This window comes from Nipponia nippon, unplaced genomic scaffold, assembly GCF_047370975.1.
Source record: "Nipponia nippon isolate SJK-2023a ecotype South Korea unplaced genomic scaffold, ASM4737097v1 scaffold_3, whole genome shotgun sequence".
Lineage (NCBI taxonomy): Eukaryota > Metazoa > Chordata > Aves > Pelecaniformes > Threskiornithidae > Nipponia > Nipponia nippon.
Window position 1 is genome coordinate 51,599,853 of NW_028262347.1, and position 22,114 is coordinate 51,621,966.

Below are 22,114 nucleotides of genomic sequence, written 5' to 3' on the forward strand. Positions count from 1 at the left end.
ATTACAAATACGTGTTTTTTTTTTCTTTAGTCAAATCTTATAAAATACTTTCCTCCCTATTTATCATGTTCCAAAATGTTGGGCAGTGAGAAAGAAATGCTGTGTCAAGGGAAAAATGCTTTCAGTCACCTGTTATGAATTGATTTATATTGCAAGAACTCAGCTACTATATAGAGTCCAACACAAATGCACGCTAAAAGAAAATCAATGTACCAAAGACCTGATAGTCTAAATAGGCTAAATGGCTGGGAGGGGCAACTGCTTTTAATAGAGTTTCTTTCTTGGAACTGCTAAAATTGTGGGTTTGTTTTTGTTTTTTTTTTTTTTCTTCTTTCATGGAAAATGGGCATGATATCAGCCTAAAGGAAAATCACAGCATTCACATCAAGTCTCTAACGATAGCTTTTAAACTCTGTTGCACTTGAGCCGCTGTGCCAATTTTAGAACTGATGCCTACTAGCTGCTGTCAGCACGCAGGGAGGTATTCTTTTCCCAAAGCACCAGACAACCAAATTTATGCATGAGAAAATTCTCATATCCTATCTTGTTCTTGTGAAAGAATACAAAGCTTGTTGTCCAGGGCGTGGGGGCCGTCTGGTAGGGGTTTTTTAATTCCTTGAACAATAGGCTTCTGTCAGTGCTGCTGGAGAAGACCTTCAGCATCTTTTGATGTCAGTAGCACGATAACAATTTATAACAGCCACTGGGTTGGCCACATGGGAAGGGGGAGGAATATTCACCCTGCCCGACTATACAGAAGTGCTTTAGCACGGTAGCTCAGTCTGCCTGGGATCCCGACCATACTGTATCCCCCTACTCCTTCATAACTATGGAAGGAGCCTGGGGAGATCAGCTGGCTAACTTGAGTACATCAAACGCGTGCCTAAAATTAGGTGAGGTATATCTGGGGTTTGGTGCCTAATTGTCAGGCAGGTGCCAGAAATCAAGTTCAGATGCATTCACTGATCAGGTTCCTGAACTGGTTTGTCTGTTCAACCTAGAAAATAAAGCCCAGTTCCTGGAAAAGTCCTTGACTTACACTGACACAGCACCTTGGACTACTAAAGAGGCATATAAGCGTAATTGCAGCAGTACCGTTTCGGTATGGCAGCAGCACCACACCAAACTGCTTTGGGTGCATGTCTTAAGTCCATTGAAGTTTCTGCATCCCTAAGTTCTAGTTTCCCAGTTCCTTTCTTCAGAGCAAAGACAGCTGCTGTATCATGTTATTAAAACTGTCATTGAGGGAAAAAGAGAACAAGAGCATGAACAAAACCAGACTGCTTCATTTGTTCTCGCTCTGTTCAATGGAGGTGAAAGATGTGTAAATAGGGCTGCACCAGCAGGAGTGCAGGAGAGGAAAGGAAAAACCAAGTGGGAAATATTAGATGGTTGCTAACATTGGATTATCCATGAGGTAATGAAGTCATTAGCTGATAATGGGATCTCATCTCATAGGGGTAAAAGCAGGAAGCCCCAGCAAGGACACAGCCCTCTAAGACTGATAACTCAGGCCAACCAACTCCTGCCCTCACCTTGAGGGAGAACTGCACAGCCCAGGTGAGGCATCTCTGGGTTTGCTTTCCCCACTTTGGAGTCCTAAATTGCAAGACCCTACTTATCTCCAGGCTGATCTCCTTTTTCGTGAACCTTGCCATAGTTGCAAGCAGGCCATGGGGATGCTTTAGCTGGTAAGGGGCCAAGCATGCACTGCAATAGCTCCATGCGCAGAGGTACTGGCAAGGGGTGAGAAGCTCCTACACCACAAATCAGCTGAAAAAACAGTCGTCTTACAGCCACTGAAGATCAGGAGGGATCTCCTGTGTCTGTGAATCCATTTCTCCCCTTGCATGGGTGTTTTGCCTTGTAATGCAGCTCACAAACTGATCCAACTGCTTTGCGTGGTATGGTATGAGGTGCGTTTGTCCATGCACATTTTTTCCTGGGCATGCATTGGGCTGTTGTTGATGAGATTTGGGCAGTGACCCTTTGAATAAATTTGGGAGGAGCGGGGAAGAGAAGGAAGTGTATCTGTACCACCCTGACAGCTGTCTGTTGCACGCAAGTGTATAACAAGGAACAGTCAGGATTATACTATCCGTGAGGAGCAGCCCTTGCTGTCGCTGGAAGGCAGCCAGGTCCTCTCTGTAGGCTTCCCCTGTGGCTCATGGAGAGATACGCTCCTCTAGAGCAGGAGACCCACCTTTATACTCAGAATTTCCCTAAAGGTTGACATGGCATTTCTGATGCTAAAAAGAACACAGAGCTTCCCTGTATAAACTCCTTTCTCCTCTAGGAGAAAGGGTGGGCAAAGGAAATTGCCGGCAAGCTTTGCTCCATGGTACCCATGCAGTGACCTCCGTGGAGAGGAGCATCATGGACAGTTTTGCAGCTGGACGGTGGTGAGGGCACAGAAACAAACCTCTTTGCTTACCAAGTCTTGGCTATTGCATTTTGCTGTTGGGGCTAACATGAAACAATTATTTCTCACAGCAAATGTTTGGACTTGGTAAAGTCCACCTTTGCTCTGACCTGACTCAGAGGGATCACAAAGGAGGTTATGCCACTCGAGTGAATGGAGCTAGAGCTAGAGGGGGTGCAAGGAGCCCCTCATTGTCCACAAAGCCACCCTGTTCGCATCTCACTCCCATGCCCCAAGGTTGTCCCAGGTCAGTATTATCTCATGGCCAAACTGGACTTCTAGCCTCACTTTGGCCACTCCCAGCACAAGATGGCCCAGCTGTCAAGAAAAAATGCATCCAATGGTAGGAATCCCACAGCAGCGAGCCAGGCCAATGTCCTGAGCTCAGTGGAGCATCCTTGCCCCCTGGGTCAGGCTCCTGCACCAAACCTGCCTGGGAAGCAGCCACCAGCATCCCTGCATCCCCACATGGCTTTGTCAGATCCTCTCTGGCTGAGATGGCTGAAAGGCTTCTGGTCACTGTGAGATCTGCCCGAGACCTGGCAGCTATGCCCAGTGCTGCCAGGACACCTGGCTTACTGCCCAGAGCAGCCCAGGAGAAAAAAAAATATACCACGTCCAGTTCTTCCACTGGCCAAGCAGGGACTGAAACTAAGCTTGCAGTTAGGATTTTGCCTGTGGGCTAAGACCAAATAGGGGGTTAAGAAAACTTGTGTATACTTTTTTTGGATTTTTTTTTTTTTAAAGGATCTTAAATTTGCTTAAATTTTGTTGTTAACTCACTAACTTAGGGGATATTCTTCAGAAGTGCTCTGGTCTAAACAAGCATAAAAACAGGGCCAGATTTAATAATCATATTGTAAAATGGTAATGTGCTTCCCAGCTTTTGCTGTCCTCAATTTTACAGTGAAGGTTCTGCTAAAGCCCCATGTAGATGCTGTTACCTAAAGACAAGACTGAAGTCCTCATCGCACACTTGAATGACTGACTGTAATTCTTCAGAATTATCTTTTATGTGACTTTTTCAGGTGAAATGTACAAAAATGCTCCCTCTCTGAAATCCTGCTCTCTTTTCAGAAGTTTCTCTGACTTCTCCCAGCTAAGCAGCCACAGACCCCGCAATCATTCATCCCTTTTCTGTTCATTCACACACAAGCCTTGCTATTATCTTGGAAATAATCCTCTCTTCCCATCTTGAGGCAACACACTGGCAAACCCCAGCCTGGTATGCACGAGTAGGGTGCTACCACAGTCCCCGAATCACAGCAGCCTTGAGCCAGGCAGGAGCCTGGCACGGACTGGGGTCAACCCCAGCTGCCCCAGTCCTATGACGGAAAAAGTGGTACTGGGAGAGGAAACATCTTACCACTCCCTGACCCTCCCTGCAAACCGTGGGGCTATGTCACCCCTACACCGGCACATGCCTTATGGGACATGTGGAATAAGCTGTAAGACACAGTAAAATGAGTCAGCCTCACTGCAGAGACGTCACCTTTGGGACTCCTGCCACATACACATTTACAACCGTAGCTGAATTTCCAGTCCCCCTCAGGGCCAGTGCAGGGGCTTGTTGCTATTTCTTGCTTTGGTTTTCAGTGCGATTTTGGCACTTGATGCCTTCCCACAGCACCGCTTGTTACCTGCACACTACAGTTTCCACAGGCTATAGCTGTAACCAGAAGCATGTTTGACTGCTGGCTGTTACAACTCCCAGCGGTGCTCCGGGGCACACTCCCATGCAATTGTATCCCACCGAAATAATCCTGAGCAAACAGCTCCTTTCAAAGACTTTCGCTCAGGGAACATCTGTGGAAAGCAGAGCAGTGCTACCTGAAACAGCCTTATCAATCATAGCGCTGCATGCTTTCAAATTGGTATATTTCAAGATGTTACAAGACTAGCTCTATGAGAAGGGAAACGTGCTGTCTGCTTCATGTCTGAGACCATAATTTAAGTGAAATGAGAGTTCCCCGAAGAGCTGGACAGATGCCAGACCTCCTTACCTCTAGTGACTGCCTTATGTATTTTTTATGATCTTTCCCTTTCTAACATTATTCAGCACAATATGTTTGACTGCCCTGGCTTTCCCTACTGCTCCTCTGCCAGCAAAGCCAGCCAAGGCAGGCAGAAAGGACAAGATGTGTTGGGGGCAGCGAGACCAGGGTGCCCCCAGGCCGGCAGGGTGCCGGCACACCCTGCCGCAGGCATCCAACACATCGGCTGCTGCCATGCCCATCACCTCCCCAACGGGTTAGCGGCTCTCGCTTCTGTGATGTGGAAGGGCTGTGGTTTAGGTGTTGGTCAGTCCCGAGGGATTTGAGCTCAGAGCTCTTGTGATGGGCGTCCCCTCGAAACGGGAGCAAAGGGTTTTTATCTGGAGAAAGGTATTGCAAAGTGCAATGGAAAGCCTGGGTGTGAGAGGCAAACCCTAGCTCTCCTCCTCTCAGTTCAGGAGCCAACCCAGTATTTGAGGATCCTCCAGAAGCAATGGCAATCACAAGATCCCTAGTACGTTCAAGGAAGCTCTCCTCCCTCTCTGTCATCAAAATGCCCTGCATTTATTCTCTTTTAGATATTGTGTTATTGAGAGTTAGCATTTGGGGGAAGAAGGGAGTCAGCAATTTTAATTTAAGGATCCATCTGAAATAAATAAACTTAAATTACTGTGGAGCATCCTTGAAGGATGAGAGTCCTGGTGGACCCAGCACCTCAGCCTCAGACCACCTACTTTGTAAAGACCGCTTTTGCTCACCGTGCTTGGAATTCAGGGCATCACGTGACAAATACCATATACTTGCACCTATACCATACTCCATACCATTCCCTGCTATTTTTAAAACTCTGCTCTCCTGTAGTGCAGATGTTGTTGGGCGCGTGTACATACCACGTGGAAAACGCCGGCTGCCTTGACGGGCTTGAATCCAGCAACGGGGACACAGTGGTCGGCGTGGCCATTGCAGAAGCAGCTGCCCTTCACGATGAAGTCGTAGACGGCGTAGTGCAGGGGTGGCGGGGGCTGCAGGGCCCGGGGGGCCGGGCCTGCCGGGAGGCAGGGGCAGCCCTGCCGCTCCAGCAGCCGCACCCGCAGGTTGGTGATCTTCAGCTGCGCCTGGGCTTCTGCACTGTACGGGTCCTCTGCGGCGTAAGGCGGTGACAGGGCTCGGTATATCACCTGGGCACAGAGAAACGCAGCAAGGGAAGCAGAAAGGAGGATGTCAGCCAGCCCTGTGGTGGGCTGGGGGGTAGGATGGTGGCAGGAGCATCCCCCGGGAGCACGCACCAGGCTCTTGTGATGCTCTTCCCCCTCTGTGAGTGGCAGGAGCAGCAAATCCACCTGCACCCCAGTGTGCGCAAAGCGACCCCCCGTGATCCCCTATGCCCCTTTCCACACGAAGTCTGGACCCTACGGGTGTCAAATGACCTTTCGCCATTAATTTAAAGCAGAGGTCAGTGCTGCTGGTACGTGGTGTGGCCCAGCGCAGGCACTGGCAGTCCTGCAGGTGATGCTCAGGTGAGGAATTCTTCTTAAACATTTCCAACCCCAGAATGGGTGTATTTTTTAACAAATAAAGCTCAGATTTCCAAATATTTGGCTTCTATGAGTCCCAGGCTGCTTCCTAGTGGAAAAGTGATTAGATGTGGCAATTAGTGACAGCAAGCTGATAGTCGAGAAAACTGAGATAAGAAAGAAAGAAAAGTGGGGGGCTTCTGAAGTTTAAACAAATACTTATCAGTCAGTCTTTATTTTAACTTGGGTCTGATTGAATAGGTAAATATTGGCTCAAGCTGAAAATTTAGAGCACTAGATAAAATAACTGATTTTGTTGAAGAGGTTTATTTTAAACTTGTTGGTCAAGGTGCCTACAGTGTGACATCAGAAACAGCATGTAATTCACATAACTACTATTGGCATAAAAATGACACATTTACAACACACGTATTAGTTGCTGGTACATTTAACTTACAGTGACACTTTCTAAATAGTTAAATAGCTCTTCACTGAGTAGCCGCTGAAGGCTTGATGAACTACAGTATTTGTAAGCAACAGTTCAGTCAGCCACTTGACGAATGTTTGAGGGTGTGATGCAGCCTAACCACTTGATGCACTGCTCCCAGCAGCGGCTTAAAACCTCCTCAAACGGCCCCACTGCCCCGCTGATAATGACCCACGCCACCCGAAACATCAGCCAGCCTCCTATGCACAGCAAGGAGGTGTGCGGCAGCGAAGGGCGACCATAGTTCCTTGCCAGGACGTGCTTGCGGGATGCCTGGTGAGAGGCAGTGGGCGAGCCTGTCGGCGTTGCTTACGGAAATCACATCCTCCTCTCCCTAAATCCACTCCTACCAAAAGATGTGGCTGATATGCTTCAGCTGATGAAGGCTTCCCTTTTACTTCACCAGGATTCACATGTCCTGAAAATAATGACGCTGGTGCTGCCAGCTCGCCTGCCCGCGGGCTTTGCCTGCCGGCTGCCGCCTCCGCCAGCCGCGCCACTGCTGGCACTGCTCCTGGCTGAGTCCTGGCTTTTCTCCAGAGCTGCCAGGATCCAGCTGGAGGAAGGTTTGTCCTGGCCTGGAAGGAGATTTAGAGCTCGTTTCGGAGCTGAATGGCAGCAGTGTGCTTTCGCACACCGCATCTGCCTGCCAAGCACGGTCGCTACCAGCGCGCCAGTGACAGCGGGGCTCGGGCGTAGTGGTGCCGGACGCCACGCGTTGGCAAGCACGTCACAGCTGCGGCCCCATGCCGCCATCCTGCAGATGCTCCCTCCCAAAGGTATTCCAGCATCTTCTGCCAGGAAGATGTCAATAAGGGAGAAGGTTAACCGGGAAGAGGCGGTCAGAGGGCAAGGTTGGTGAGCGGTACACCCCTTGTGCGGAAGTGTGGAGTCTCATGAGGGATGTCAATAAATAGTAACACATTTCAAAAGGGTTTTTTTTCCCCTCTCTTTCAAGAACATACAGAGTTTTTTCTGCTTTCCTAAAATAAAAATATCAAGCAGATATGAACAGAAACCCAAGTGAACCCAACTATTAGGCCCTGCACCTCTCCCAAAGGCTTGTTATTTACCCGAATTTAAATCAATGTCATTCTGATCAAATTTACTTGTTAGTGGCTTTGTGAACACAAGATGCTTTCAGATATGGAAAGAAAATTCCTTGGGAAACATCCAAACTGGAGACATTGATTTCCTTTTAGTGGAGATGATGGAAAATGCCACGCTGAGAATTTTCAGTAAAAACTAGCAGCTTGGGTTCCTTTCGATTATGTAAATTGCATCTCAGAGAATTCTTTGTTCGTCCTGATGCTGATGAGAGCGGCAAAGGAAACACATAAATGGGAACAATTTTTGCTAGATGCAACTGCAGACTTTCTTCTCATCATTTTCAGTTTTTCTTGTTTATCTATCCCCATTTAATGCACGTGACCAATGCTTGTAGCTCTAGTAAAGACAATCGCAGCAAGGAAATCAATAACCCTGAGGGCCTTTGTGCCGAGAGAGTTAAATCTTGCCTGTGTGGAATTCAGGGAGAGTTATGCTGCTGATCTCAATGGAGCCAGTATTCCTGCTCAGGCCCTAAAATGTTACAAACATTTCTTTTTATGGCTACTTGAAAACAGTGATGCTAAACATGAGCCCTATCTGTAATTCCTAGGGGCTGCGGGCTCTCAGCCGCTCTCCCTGGCTGCCCTGTACTGCTCCAGCTGTGCCCAGCAGCCCCGGCCCCAGCTTCAGAGCTGCGCTGCACCCTGCAGCAGTGCAACCTAACAGGGTGAGCCTGGTCTCAGTGCTGCCAACACAGTAAACACCCTCATCCCTCCGTCCCAGGTGCTAGTAGTTCTGTTTTAATAAAATACAAACCAGTCATTATCATAGAATCATAGAATGGTTTTGGTTGGAAGGGACCTTAAAGATCATCTAGTTCCAACCCCCCTGCTATGTAGGATGCCATACAAACACCAGTTCTCTGCTCTGCCCCGGCCGATTGAGCTGGAGCCCCCAGAGGCTGCATAATAAGGTCAAGGACCTGTTTCCCAGCAAGATTTCCCTGTGCAGTTGTTAACCTCACTGATTTATCCCAGCCTGTCTCAAAGGTCAGCACATCACTGGGGCCACACGGTCCTCATACAGCTGTTATGGGTCTGCAACCTCTCTGCTGCCCAACACCCACATACACCCATGGGCGGGTAGCAGCTTTCCTGCTTTTACCTTTCCTTGGACTTTTCCATGCAATTGTCCCACTGATAGGACTGGTCTTTGTCTGTGGCATCCCATTGATGAACAAACCATGGTTTGCACAGCAAACCTGACTGGGTTTTCACACCTACAGTTCTGCCGGCGGCCCCTGGCCACTGCAGTCAGAGGCTTCCTCAGCCAAATTATTGTTTAGTTTTAATGGTGCCCAGGAAGTATGTAGGCAGGATTTGAGAAGAATGTGCTGCCAACATGCATGTGTATCTGATGATGGGGTTTTGCAAGCCCATCATCTCCCTGGTGCCAGCGGACAGGACTTCCTCTGAGCGACTCTGTTGGGCCAGTGCTCCCTAGCCGCCCTGGGACACTCATGGTGATGTGCCCTATCCACAGCCATCATTTCCTTTTCCCAACAGCTCCCTGAAGCCCTCTGGGTTTATCTTGCTAAAACCATACAGAAAACACGCATGCCTGGCTCAACCTGCAGGGGCAGAAACTCTCCCCAGTGGCTCCACCACCACGGTCACCATCTTGGCACATGTCATGTCAGCTTTTTAGCTGTTGGGGCAGCCCCTCTGCCAGATGCGACGGGGGGACGGCAAGTTCCCTCCCACCCCCCAGAGACATTGCTGCCTGCAGAGCCATCAAGTACATTACTCTTCCTATCCCAAAAGCACTGGAAAAAGTCATGCCCAAGGGTCCTGCCAAAGAGAGCTGTGCTGTGATTACACAAGGAAGATAAGTAGCTCGATGAGGTACAGGAGAACATTCTTTTTGATAGATGATGCCATTCCTGTTTTCACAGAGCAAGGCCTCGGCCAGGAGAAAGCTCTGCTACACACAGGGGAATGCATCCACCCCCTTGGTAAAGGAGCAATGGCAGCAAAATCTGGCCATTCGCCTGCAGCGAGCCTGACCAGAAAGCACCCCACGGTGACCAGGCCTCCGGCTTTCCCACGCAAGTCTGTCTGCATGCAGGTGTCTTACTGACAACATGTCAAAGCCCAGCATTACAATGTTGGGTAGACAATGTGACTTCTCCCAGTAGTCAGCACCACATATGATAGCGAAGGGTGAGAGGCCTGGATCTCTACATCAGCAGCTCTATAGTGCACGCACTAATCCAAATTTTCTATGTTGTAGAACAAGCAGGAAGTAATAAATTGAAAACTCACAGCACTTACGTGCTAGACATGCCATAATATATCCTATCAGAGTCCCAGTGTTGCTAGCTCACTATAAATCTTGTGGTATTTGGGATTCTTCTTAAACACAGTCCCAGGAATTGAATCTTTGTCTCAGCTTCCATTTAAAACTAAGCATCTAGCAATATCTCATATCTGAGGAGCAAATGTCACAAACCAGGAGGCAAATAAAAAGAACCTCTGTCTAAAACAAAATATCAGTATTTGGGGTAATGCTACTTCCACGTCATGTGGAATTATGCTGATGGATCCCATGTCCTATAAATGCGACGTCTCCATGAAGCAACATCAATAGAGAAGTGATTTAAAACTTGCATGAGGATTTTTTGGTGGGAAAGAAGTCTCTCTACACAGCCAAACAGGAACTGTAGACTGCAATCCCTGAGTGACGAATGCCACTGCTATGCCTCGAGAGGGTCGGGTTCACCGGACCTTCCCAGTGGGATGCCCGGCGGTGGCAGGAGGGAGCCCACTCTGCTCCCAGGGGAGCGGGAGTGGAGAAGCTGCCCTGCAACGCCTTGCACATGCCACGGAGTAAAAATATTCTGCTCTTTAGCCAGACCGCATTGGCTGTCTGTGGTTTGGGCACATCATTACATAGACAACCTCTAATAAATTTCCACAGCATTTCAATTTCCTTATGGGCTGCCATGAACAACTCTTGCTATGGTGATTACTTCACTTTATTTTGTCTTAGTGGCACAAGAAGCCTTAGCTACTTGCCATTGCGCAGATGCAATAATATAGCCCTGTATATAAATAAAACGGCAACCATGAACATGGTGCACTCAAGTAAACGCTTGTACCACAATGACCTCGATTTATAAAATCATAAAACTCCCTGTGCAAGAAGTACCCTAGTATGTCTACACTTGAGAGGCAGTGAAAGGACATCTTTATATATAGCCACAGTGGGAGGGAAAATACTAATGAATGATGCTGAGAGCAACAAAATACGCTCTGAAGTCAAAGTTGCCTGAGGAAGTCAACAAAACCAATGAAAAACTTGCCACCAGCAAAGCCTTCTTAATGAGTCATGGGTGCATCTCGGACCACGGGAGCCTCCATCCACCACAGCTGCAGGGGCCCAGACGGTTGTCAAGATACAAGTGCCCACAGAGATAAAATGGGGCCATTTGGGTTGCAAATGCCCATGACATTCAAGAGACACATGTGATCCACAAGAAGTTTCTTCTTCACAGACCTTCCAAAATAGGCACAGCTGCAGAGGCCATGGGCAGGGACCTGCAGCCCCCATGTGTGTGTCCCCTCCCTGGGTCCCAGAGCCCAGCTAGAGGCACAATGCTCCAACTGGGAGACTGGCCTCAGCCTGAGCTTCTCCCCCTGAGCCTGGAAGGCACCAGGAGATGGTTCACGAAATGACAACACCAGTAAATTACAGACAGAGGGAATAAATGGATGGGAGAGGCAAGAAGCGTATATACATGGGAACAAGCCAACAAATGGGAATACAGCAGAAATAAAAGCAATAAACAAATATTAAAAACATAACCGCATTTTTGTTTGGTTGTAAACGAAAACCAAGGTGGTAACACTGCACAAAGTGGTCCATGGTTTCTTTCCAACAAGATCTCCAGAGAAAAGGATTGATGGACTCTACCCTGTGTCATCTGACCTGGATGCATGAGAATGCATCTATAAGCACCCCATAATAATGACCTATCCATATTAGTGATTCACCTATTTGGCTCATGGGCATTTGATAAATTCAATACTGCTTTATTTGATTTTTGCTGGTGATTTTATTCCTTTCAATTCATTTTACAGGAACACAGGAAAAAAATGATAAAAATAAAAAGAATGTAAGGTTTGCTGTCTTCTCCAAATAGGAGGGGTGTGCACCAGCGTACAAAAGGGCATCTGATGTCTAGGTAAGTGTTTAGCGGAAAGGTTAAGGTTTGCATTAGGAGTCTGCAGTGTCTCTTGGTATGCAGGCACTAAATAAATGTGGCTAATTGGCCTGCATTATGGGGCCCTGTTGAACCTCCATGTCACTGGAAGCTATCTGGTTCATTTAGTGCCTGGACAACGCTCTGAAAGTGTAGGCAGTAAAGGCAGTGGTGGAGCTCTGCCAGCATGTCTGGGACCTCATCCCTTTGCCTCCTGAAAAATTTTCCTCGAGCCCAGCAACTGGCCGAGGTTAGGCACCACCTGCCAGGCGCTGGGGCTAAGGCAAAGGGGAGCCCTCATCCCTCATGTCCCGGCCCCAGGATTTCCAGCTGTGTGCCCAGCATTGCCTCACGTCTGCTCATCCCCACAGGCCCCGGCTGTTGCTGGCAGCTGCACGTAACTGCAGCTCAAGCTGAGATGCTCCATGCTGTACCCGCTGCCCGGTACACCTCTGCCACCCCCAGCCACTGCCTGCCTGCGCCCTGTCCCCCCGTGCCTCCCTCCACAACCAGCCCAGCCCATCGAACAGCCCAGGACCTCTCCCATAGGGACTACCCAAAAGTGGCAACTGCTTTCAGCCTTGGCTGGTCTTGTTTGGAGAAGCTTAGTTGGGAAATTTTATTGGGCCAATTAAGCTTTCCTTCTCAAGAGATATAAAAGTTAAAAGTAATAATTTCTCTTAGTAAGCGTTACAGAAAGCTCACAGGGGGAAATAAGGCTAGTTTGTAGAAATGGGTAATTTAAAAATAATAACAATGCTGTGACATATGTGTGCCCACTGGGGCTTTCTATAACATCAACCTGCCGCCGTGTCTGATTTCAAATTCTACCCAAGAAACTGCATCATCACCACAAAAGCCTGATTAGACTTTTCTTTCTTTTCACTTGCAGAGGGAATCAGATATAAATTTAGCTGCGGAAATCCAGTGCCAGCCAGGCATTCCTGGTTCAAAGAGGGTGTCCCCACATTTCCTTCGCTCACCCCTGCTTGGTCACCTCGTGGTGGTGCAGAGGAGCTTTGAGGCTGAGACTGCTCCATGCTCATCCCCTTGCACCTTCCCAGGAAAGAGTAATTAAGCTTAATTAAGCCTAATGCCCAATGTAAGATAGACTGTCTTACTGTACATGTGAGGATGGCTTGACTTTCAAGGTTTGCTGTGTCAAGTGGTGAGACTCACGCCACAGCAATAAATCCTATTTGGTGCCTATGGGGAGCAGTGACAATCTTGCCTGCCCTGACACCTTTGGAGACCCGTTTTTACAATGGGAAGCCTCAGGCACAGAGGCTGCCTGGTTTAACAGGGCTCCCTCAGCCCTACAGTGCAGGAGCAGCTCGGGTGCCCCATCTATCAGACGCATGGTCTAACCACCAGACCTAGAGCCTACAACAACCAACATATTCCCTGCCCACATATGTCCTCTGAGAGAGACAGATGCTCTGCAGATAGGTTTTTCTTGTCTCTCAGTTTCAGTATTGAGGGCTCAGCCCCAAGCTAGCATTGACTCTCATGGTCAGTATTCTAGTTTCCATGGATTTTCTGCATCAGTGTGGTCAACTTCTGCCAGACTCTCTCCTTGGCTCTTCCCGGAGGGGAGAGCTGTGTCTGCAGAGGAGTGTTTCGCTTGCAAAGCCTTCCCGTGTATTTTAGGTTAGTTCCCTACTGAAATAGGCCTTATGCCGTTGCACTGCATATGTATCTATGCGTCTGTCCATCAGTCCACCCTAAAAACTTTTGAAACTGCTGGCTAACTTCAACCACATTTGGGAGGTATACTTTAAAGGCGTTAAGCTCCTGGAAGTTTTATGAAAACAATCTCGTTCCTTCACAAAATCAAGCCTGGTGGACTCCTCCCCCTATGAAGAAGCCACAATGCTGGTACCCTCCATTGACAAAACAGACTTACTTGATGTATTACCAAGCAAAAGAGCTTTCAAGAGAGAAACCCATGTGTATCTCTGTACTATGTTCATTGCAATGACCCTAGGCTAAAAAAAGACTTTTTGGAAGATGCTGTAAATAATTCACATGGTGTGGGAAGTTCATCAGCCTAAACTGGGCAGGTATTACCCACCAGCTCCTCTAATATACTTTGTTTTTCTGCCTGTCAGACCAAGTGGACTGCAGGGAAGAAAAGCCTCTCTTTTTCTCACAGAGAGGTCTGACCATCCCCTGCATGTGCACATTCACGCTGCACACTTCAGCATCACATGGGTGAGATGAAACAAGAGAAATTGGGAAACCTGCCTCGCCGCTGCAGAAAGGTGACTGTCAGAGACACTAAGGTCAAACTCAGCAGTGGAGCCTGTCTTTCGGACCACAGCGTGAAGCACTCTGTCCATGTCCCCAAGCGATAGTGACAGAAACCCGCTCTGTACTACCACCAAGGGTAGCCCCTGAGCTCCTTGAGACACTGGAGAAATGGCACTCCATTTTGGCCCATGCCTACAGCCCTTCTGCAATCTTTTACAGCACATAAAACAAGGCAAATAATCCCTTGTCTCACCATCCAAAAGTTAGGCAATCTTACAAAAGTTTTCAGGAGGAAAACCCAACTGTTTCAAACAATTGGCCCTTGCGGGGGCCTTGGCAAGTTAATTTATACCAAGGCAAGTTTTATCTTTTGGGAAACTCAAGGCATTCTTCTGCCATTCTCAAAAGCAAGAAGCTGTATGGGACAAGCTCCTACTCACATGCAGCAGCTGTCCGGTGAAGGGCTGGGAAAGGCATGAGGAGAACTAGGCAAGAACCTTGGGATTTCTCCAGGATCCCTGACTTCTCTGGCAATAATCAATCAGATGGGAGCCGTCTTTTCAGCTTCCTTTCAACACCCCACCACACAATTTCATTAGATGAAAATGAAACACTGCTAGGTCATGCTTGTCTTCATGCAGACGATGATCACAGGCATAATATTCTTAGCAGAAAAATCTCTCTCCAGCTCAAAACAGCTAAAAACATTTGGATTGCTTCATCTGCAGTTAACAGTGCTTCTCCAAGAATTGATAGTTTATTCCACAATGGCTTTATTTTGCCTAATCACTACTTTCACTCATCCAACAGATAGAAACGCTTGGTTTCTTGGCTCACAAAACCCTCCAGATGCATGACATAATGGGCTATCAAGGAAAATAATTATTGCTTTTTTTCTCATCTTCAGAATCACTGTTTCCAAGGCTGCACTATCCTGCATAGGAAAATGAACCAGCACATTTCAGCTGATGATATGAAGAAGTCCTTTTACCGATCAGCAAGAAAGATGGTATTTAAATACTCTTCCCTCCAGCAATTCCCCTCCTTTCCCTATCCCCACAAAGATTTATGTTCTCAGCCTTGGCCTGCTGGCAGTACCTGTTGTGCATATGGAAGACCAAGAAAACCTGGAGCTACCTCCAAAGAATCAGGCAGAGAACTGGACTTGCTTGTTCATCGGCAGGGCTGTAGGAAAAGCTGGCTCACTCCCCAGAGCTGCAGAATAACCCCTTTAACAGCTTCTGGGCATGACACACCACTGCAAAAGCCTGTAAGGCAGCAGGTTACCGTTTCAGCAAGAATGCCTGCAACAGTACTAGGGATCAAGGGGATTTTTCTCAGCCTAAGAGTAACCCGACTTCAGGAATATTTTTCAATTGCTCTTGTCTATAATGAAAAGGCTTTGTGTCTATAGAGCTGGATGCTTAAACCATCCAGTTACCATGAGCTACACTTAATTTCAGGAAACAGAACACCTGTCTGAATTATATGTAAATACGCATAGTCAAAAAGGCCATGAGAAACAGCATTGCCCTTTCAACTCATGGCCACAGATTTTGACCACGGTAATGAAGGATGCTGCACAGAGACTGGTGACAGAGAGTCATGGCATATGTGTCTAGTAAGTTTGGTTTTGGACATTAACTTCTTTTCTTCCTGGAAATGTTGCCCAGGGAGAATTTGAGGACTCCACCATTTGTGTAGGATTTTGAATGTTGGTAGACTAGATATCTAACACCGACACCCATTGTGCATGGCAATTGACCTCAGATTAGGTCCCCATGAGCTTTTGATCCAAAACTTCTGAGATGTGTCAATTCACTGCTTTAGGTTACACACTTCCCATGTAACCGGTTGTATCCAGAAATCCCAAAGAGAAACATGGCAGCCCTACTTTCCAGCCAGCGAACTGGGAGCTGAATAAGTGAGCCAGTCCTCCCTTCATGCCAAAAATGAACTGTGAAATGAAGCAGTGGGGTGCAGTGCCTGAAGAGAGGCTCTGGCTGCACTGCTAAAACCCCATGGCACTTTTCTCAAGGGAAGCAATAGTCCTGCTAACAAGGCCAGATGCCAATTTAGAGAATTAAATTCTGCCTACCGAAATTCCTCTTGTTTCATGTGGGTACAGTGCTCTTCACTTCCTACATAAGTTTGGAAAGGGTCTCCTGGAGCCCTGGGACTCATTCCCTCCTGTTGTTGGCAGCCTACAATATACCCCCTTTCACAAACTGGTCAAGCTCACTCCAAGGAATAATTTGTTTTAGCCATAATTGAAGGCTGATCCAGAAGCCCTGATCCACAGTTGTTAGAAACTTGCTGTTCTAAATGGAGGACCACCGATATGCACTGTTAAACTCTGGCTATGCTCCATCCCGGGGGCGGCTGCATTTCAAGAGCTGGCCAAGTGGAGGGCCAACCTCCAAGTGTCAAAAGCACTGGGAAAGCCAGGGAGAAAAGGAGACGATGAGACCTTCCTGTGGGCTAGCTGCAACAGGGGGAATCTTGTGGAGGATCACCGGGCAGGTTGGAGAAGCGTCTTGCCCCTCATGTGCCCTGGTCCTCCAGAGATGCTGAGCACCCGGGAGGTCCAGCAAAGGGACATGTCACTGCTCTGGGACTGCCTGTGGCAGAGAGGGAGGGTTTTTACATAACCTGGGCCAGAAACCTGGCAGTATCATCCCTGGAACTCCATGTATGGAAAACTTAAAATGTAGGTGCCAATGCCCGGAAAATAGCAGTTGTGTTGCTCAGCCCTGATGGTGCCCGATCTCTGGAGGGAAAGTACCTTTCATGGTAAAATTCCCTGGAGACCAAAGGTTTGTCTCTACATGTGCCCAGAACTGCCCTCATCTCCTGTCCTCACGGCACAGATTAAAAACCATGCTCAGGTTTCCCCTTTTTCCCCGAATCCCCTTTTTGCTGCCCCATTATTCAAAGGGAGAGGCTCTGCGCAACCCGACAATGTTAAAGCCAGTGGAAACCCTGCACAGGGCTTGGGAAGATGGGCTTCCCTGCCAGCAGGGAAAGCTCGGGGGCCAAGCTAAGAGATGCACCTCGCCACAGCCGTGGGCAAGGTGGCTGGTGGGAGGACAGTGTCCTGCTGGTGTGCCGCTGCTGCCAGCACTGCCACGAGCAGCGAGCCCTGTGCCGTGGTGGCCGGCAGGCATGCATCCCGTTCAGCTCTCACGAACCCTTCCCAGCCACCCTGCGCTGAATGCCCAGCTGCCGCAGCCCAGCATTTCTAGCTTCCTACATAATTTCATTGACTCTGGCCTGACTTCGTTTACTTTGTCTCATTAACTTTTCCCCTAGAAATCATTATTCTTGTGCTTATGAAATAATGGCCCCCATGTCTTGCTAAATTCACTGATATAATGCAAAGTGTTGGGCTGGGTTTGGCCATCACCCACATCACCCCTGGCCCCCAGCTGAACAGACTCTCTTTTGCATGTGGCATTTCTGTACAGAGCCCGACAATTTGTGGTTTCCCAAAGACAGAATGACCAGGAAGATGCTTTTTTTTTTTTTAAAGAGGCTTTTTTTTCCCTACAAAATGCACTTCTACAAAGTGTAGAGATGGGACTTGAAAACACACTTCCCTAGCCGTGTCCTCATGTGTCCTGAGCACTACTGAACACCATCCAGGATCCCTCTTTCCCTCTCATCAGTTTGGGCCTTTGTTTTCTCTCTGTGTAGACACCAGTGGCACAGGACGATTAAAAAAGCCGTTTGCAGCCCTCTAACGGGCTGATGTCCCAGGCTGTTTTGAGGTTATTCTTGCACATTTGCCCAGGTTCTTTGTGGAGTCCGAAGTCCTGCAAGTGACTGAACTCAAATCTCCCGTGACCCACAAGATCCTTGGAGGATCTCAGAGCAATAGAGGTGCATCTTCAGTTAAGGACAGCGATGATAAGCTTAAAAACCAAGCTTATTCAGGCCTAAAAGACAGGCAAAAAAAAACGGGCAAAAGCTTCTAGGCTGCAACAGAGTGTTTCCACAACCCAAAATTAGGGCTCCAAAATAAAAGTCACTGAGCATCTTTAACTCTTGTTTGTGTCAGCGAGTGTTACAATTCCTCACCGTCTATCAGGGCCAAACTTGTGAGTAGCAGGACACAATTTACTTCTTCTCTACACAGCTAATTTCAGGTAGAACCAGTAGGACTGGTGTCCAGATCCTTAAGGAACAGAGGCAGGCTGCATGCAGTAACAGTGCAAGGCAAAACATTTGAAGGTTTTTCTGCTACAGAAGGCACATGAGATCAATAAAATGCTCAGTAAGACACACACCTCACAGTAAAACAGTGGTATGTGATGTTTCAAAAGTTAAAAGCATGTTAGAATTTGTTGCTGGAATATAGTCAAGTTGCAAATAGGCCTCTCCTATTAATAGCAAACAGCAACAATAGCTGAGGTCTCCAAGTGATTTATTAGCAGTATTCTGAATAGATGAACACTCAAATAAGTTACTAATTTACTAAAATCTTGTCAAGGAGACGCTGCTTCAGTAAGTTCTTTTATCCTGGAGCTTGTCTAAATGGGGACACTCAGGCGAGCTAATCTGAATTGACCACAGATGGGAATGTAAAGTGAATGAGATAATTGCATTGCAGAGTGGACAGTCACTCTCGCTCACAGTTAAGGAATTAACATCTGCTAAGGGCCCCTTGTCAATGAGCCCTTAACAGTGATCAGTTTAGGCTGCAAAGGAAGAGATATTAATATGATCTGAACTACGGAAGGGAAGGTAGCCTTTTATGCCTACTAATAAAATTGGCATTCCTGTCTGAGCATGAAGCTGAAAGAGTTTATTTCTGCGTCTTGTTTACTTAGATCAGATTATGTTTGGCTGGTGAATCCAGTTCTGATTTCCCTTGCAATAATGTGGCTGAAGGGTTACACCCTGGAAAACAGTGGAAATACTCTGGATTTGTAGCACATTTGTATGATCCAGGCTAAAACTTGGCCTTAGCCTTTCTCTTAAAACGCTGATGATATAAGCCCAGCATTTAGAGGTTTCTGCCCATGCTAAACAAGCTGCTGCTGTGAAACAACTAATTCACTAAATTAAGCATGGGGAAAGTCTTTAGTGACCCCTCTGTGTGCAGCTGAGCCGAAATTATTCCCTGACGGAAGGAGTTTCTTGTTCCCTTCACAGTGTTGCAAATCTGACCTCTCAAATTGGCAGATGCTTGAAGCTTGCTGGAAACCCGGCTTAGTTGTACTGAGGTTTCCTTCTCCTTCCCGCTTCTCCTTCACCCATACTGGACGGTCCCCATGACAGGGGACAGCCTGGCCCTAGGTGTTGAACGGTGAGAGCTCCCGAAAGCAGTGCCAGCCTGTGGGTGGGTTTCTGAACAGGACACAGTGAGTGCCTGGGGATGCCGGGGCAGGAGGCAGGCGCCCACCATCTGCTTCTTTTCCTTTGTTCCCTACCGAGGAGAGGCTCAGTTGTTTTGTTTGGCTCCTGGATCCTTGCAGAGAAGTCATTGCTTTCCTGGCTGCTGAAAGGGTGGTTCTTCTTTGCATGAGGCCAGACTACAGTCAGGCTGCTCTAGCGCGGACCTCAGCTCGGCAAAGTCTCTGAGTGCTTGCTGATCTGTGAACTCATGCTGACTTCCACCAAGAAAGCCTTTAAAACCAAACCCAGGGCATCAGTGCAGTGTTCCTGACACCAGTACTGTACCATGCAACCTTCAACCTCTTTCCTCTACAGTTCTGTCCAGATCTGCCCTTTCCTTCCTAATCCCACCGCTGGGCTGTGGATCCTCCAGCTCATGCCTGCTTCAGGGTGGAGGACTCAGATGCATCCAAAGCAGAGGATAACTACGCCTGGCGGTTTTGCAGCATCAGGGACAGGTAGCGAGGAAAAGCAGAGACCTGCAAAGTCCTTGCCGAGGTGACTCTACCCATCAGTAGACCTGCCAAGTGTCACACGTGGCGTGTGACATTACCACTGCCGGCTCCTACCACTGTGGTGGCCTTCAGCTCGGGTGACTGCAGCACAGTGACACCCTGCAGCCCCACCATGCAGACCACTCTCCCAATGCCCTCCTCCACCACGGTCCCATCACCGCAAAGGGAAGCCCAGAGCCACTCTACTACAGAAGAAAGATGAAAGGCATCTCCCAGAGCCAATTCAGCATCTCCCATTTCTCTACCAGCTCTGAGCTCTGGATCTTTGAAATGAACCCGGAGGTTTGGCAGCTTGCTTTCTGTGGTATCAGAAATCTCCTCAAGATCAACATCATGGCAAGTTGTGATGAGGGAGGATTTTTGTCGTAAGAGTTGAATAAGGCATCTAAGGAATGACTCATGATGATGAGGGCAGAAGAAATGCAAAAAGCCTGATTTTTCTTTTCAATAAGAACCAAAGCAGATACGCCTTTGCTCCAAATTAACATATGTGATTCATTAAAAAGAGGCCATAAGCCCCTGAGTACTATAAGCTTCTGCATGGTGCTGCCTTGAAACAGGGCTCACAGGCGCTGTAAGGCTCAGCAGAAACACGGGCAGATCAGCTCTGGTGCCATTTGGGGTGAGCCGCCATCTCCTGAGGCCTCCCCTGAGCTTTGCAAATTGCACATCCAGGGGGACGGGCAGCAGTGACCGAGCTGCCAGCAGTATGCAGAGACCCCACCGTTCCGCAAAACCCTGCAAGCCCTGACTCTGTGCCTGGAAATGCACGTGTGGTGTTGAAATGTTTGAAGTGGGAGAAAGTGGTATACAGACGGTGTGATACACAGTTTGGATCACAGGTTACAATTGTCACATGGCAGTTAAAAAACTCCAAAAAGTTTAAAAAGAAATCCAGTAGCATTCGCAGAATTTATGTTTGTGCTTTAAAGAAAACTACAGCAACTGAGACACAATTAAATAATACCCTTCAGACTTGGACATCTCAGGCGACTGCATATTTGAAACCACTGTTTCAAGTGAAATTACTGTTGCCATATGTCTGAAATTAGGTGCTACCAGAAGTGGGAGTAAAGCACAACATAACTCTAAACAGAACACAAAACTCTGATGTTTCTTTAGGTGAGATACATGTTGCTATTGGCAGTTACAAGTAATTGCTGGAATGTAGCACACTGTAATAAATTAAATGTGATATTTGCTAAGCATGCAGGCTTTCCATCTGGTCACCAGAGAGCTGCTGTTATTACTTTGCAGGTAAAAAGTGGTGTTTAAATGCAAGGAACTGAAGTGTGCCATATAAATAAAGTCTTACAAGCTCCAGCCCTTTGGACTCAACATTTGTGTAAAACCTGGAATAATTAAATGATCTTGACTTTTATAGCTTCTTTGCAATAACACAAACTAAAGCAATGCCAAAAGAAGAGATCCTGCAGCAGCAAACTCGGTAAATAACCTGTTTTTGCAGTGTGCTACCGCAGATTCATCAAACACCACCAAATCCCTTTCCTTCTTGAGACAGGCATTAGTTTCTACGCACGAGACCTCGATCTTACTGTCCCCACGCATTGCACCAACCTGTAGAGAAGCCGGCCCCAGGTTGGGATTTGCACAGGTTCTCACCAGGCACAGACCCCGTCCTGGTGCGCAGGTACATCACGGCGGTGACTGCAGTGAAAACTGCGCCACGGTGGGACCTGGGACAAACTACGTGGGACCCAGCACGAATGAGGCAAATACGGCCCTGAATGATGCCCTGGGTTTCTCATCCCTAAGAACGATCGCTAGGAAAGCTGAAAAAGGAGCGTGCAAGTCAGAGTACCCTAGACGTCCCACTGGCTGGCCCGAGAGCTATAGATTTCAGTCCCTGCACTGTATCACAGGCTGGCATAGCCTTACGATTCACGTGGTGGGACACAGAGGCTGGCAGAAGCGCTGAGGGACTGGAAAATTCCCAGCACGGTACATCCATTGTTTCTTTTGTAGGTCCCACTTTGTAGTTAGCCCCGATTCAGAACCACAGAATGGTTTGGGTTAGAAGGGACATTCAAAGACCATCTAGTCCAACTCCCCTGCCGTGGGCAGGGACATCTCTCACTAGACCAGATTGCTCAAAGCCCTGTCCAACCTGACCTTGAACACTTCCAGGGGTGGGGCATCCACATCTTCTCTGGGCAACCTGTTCCTGTGCCTCGCCACCTTCACTGTAAAAAAT

The 22,114-nt window shown here is 47.8% G+C and overlaps 1 protein-coding gene across 3 annotated transcripts in view; it reads right to left on the reverse strand.

The window, feature by feature from the left end:
* Window positions 1–22,114, reverse strand: part of NTN4 (netrin 4) — a 50,262-nt gene that overhangs the window by 22,451 nt on the left and 5,697 nt on the right. For all 3 annotated transcript variants that reach the window (XM_087767250.1, XM_087767249.1, XM_087767251.1), the window contains exon 3: window positions 5,307–5,594. In XM_087767250.1, coding sequence (XP_087623376.1) covers window positions 5,307–5,594 — 288 coding nt within the window. The remainder of the gene's footprint in view (window positions 1–5,306; window positions 5,595–22,114) is intronic.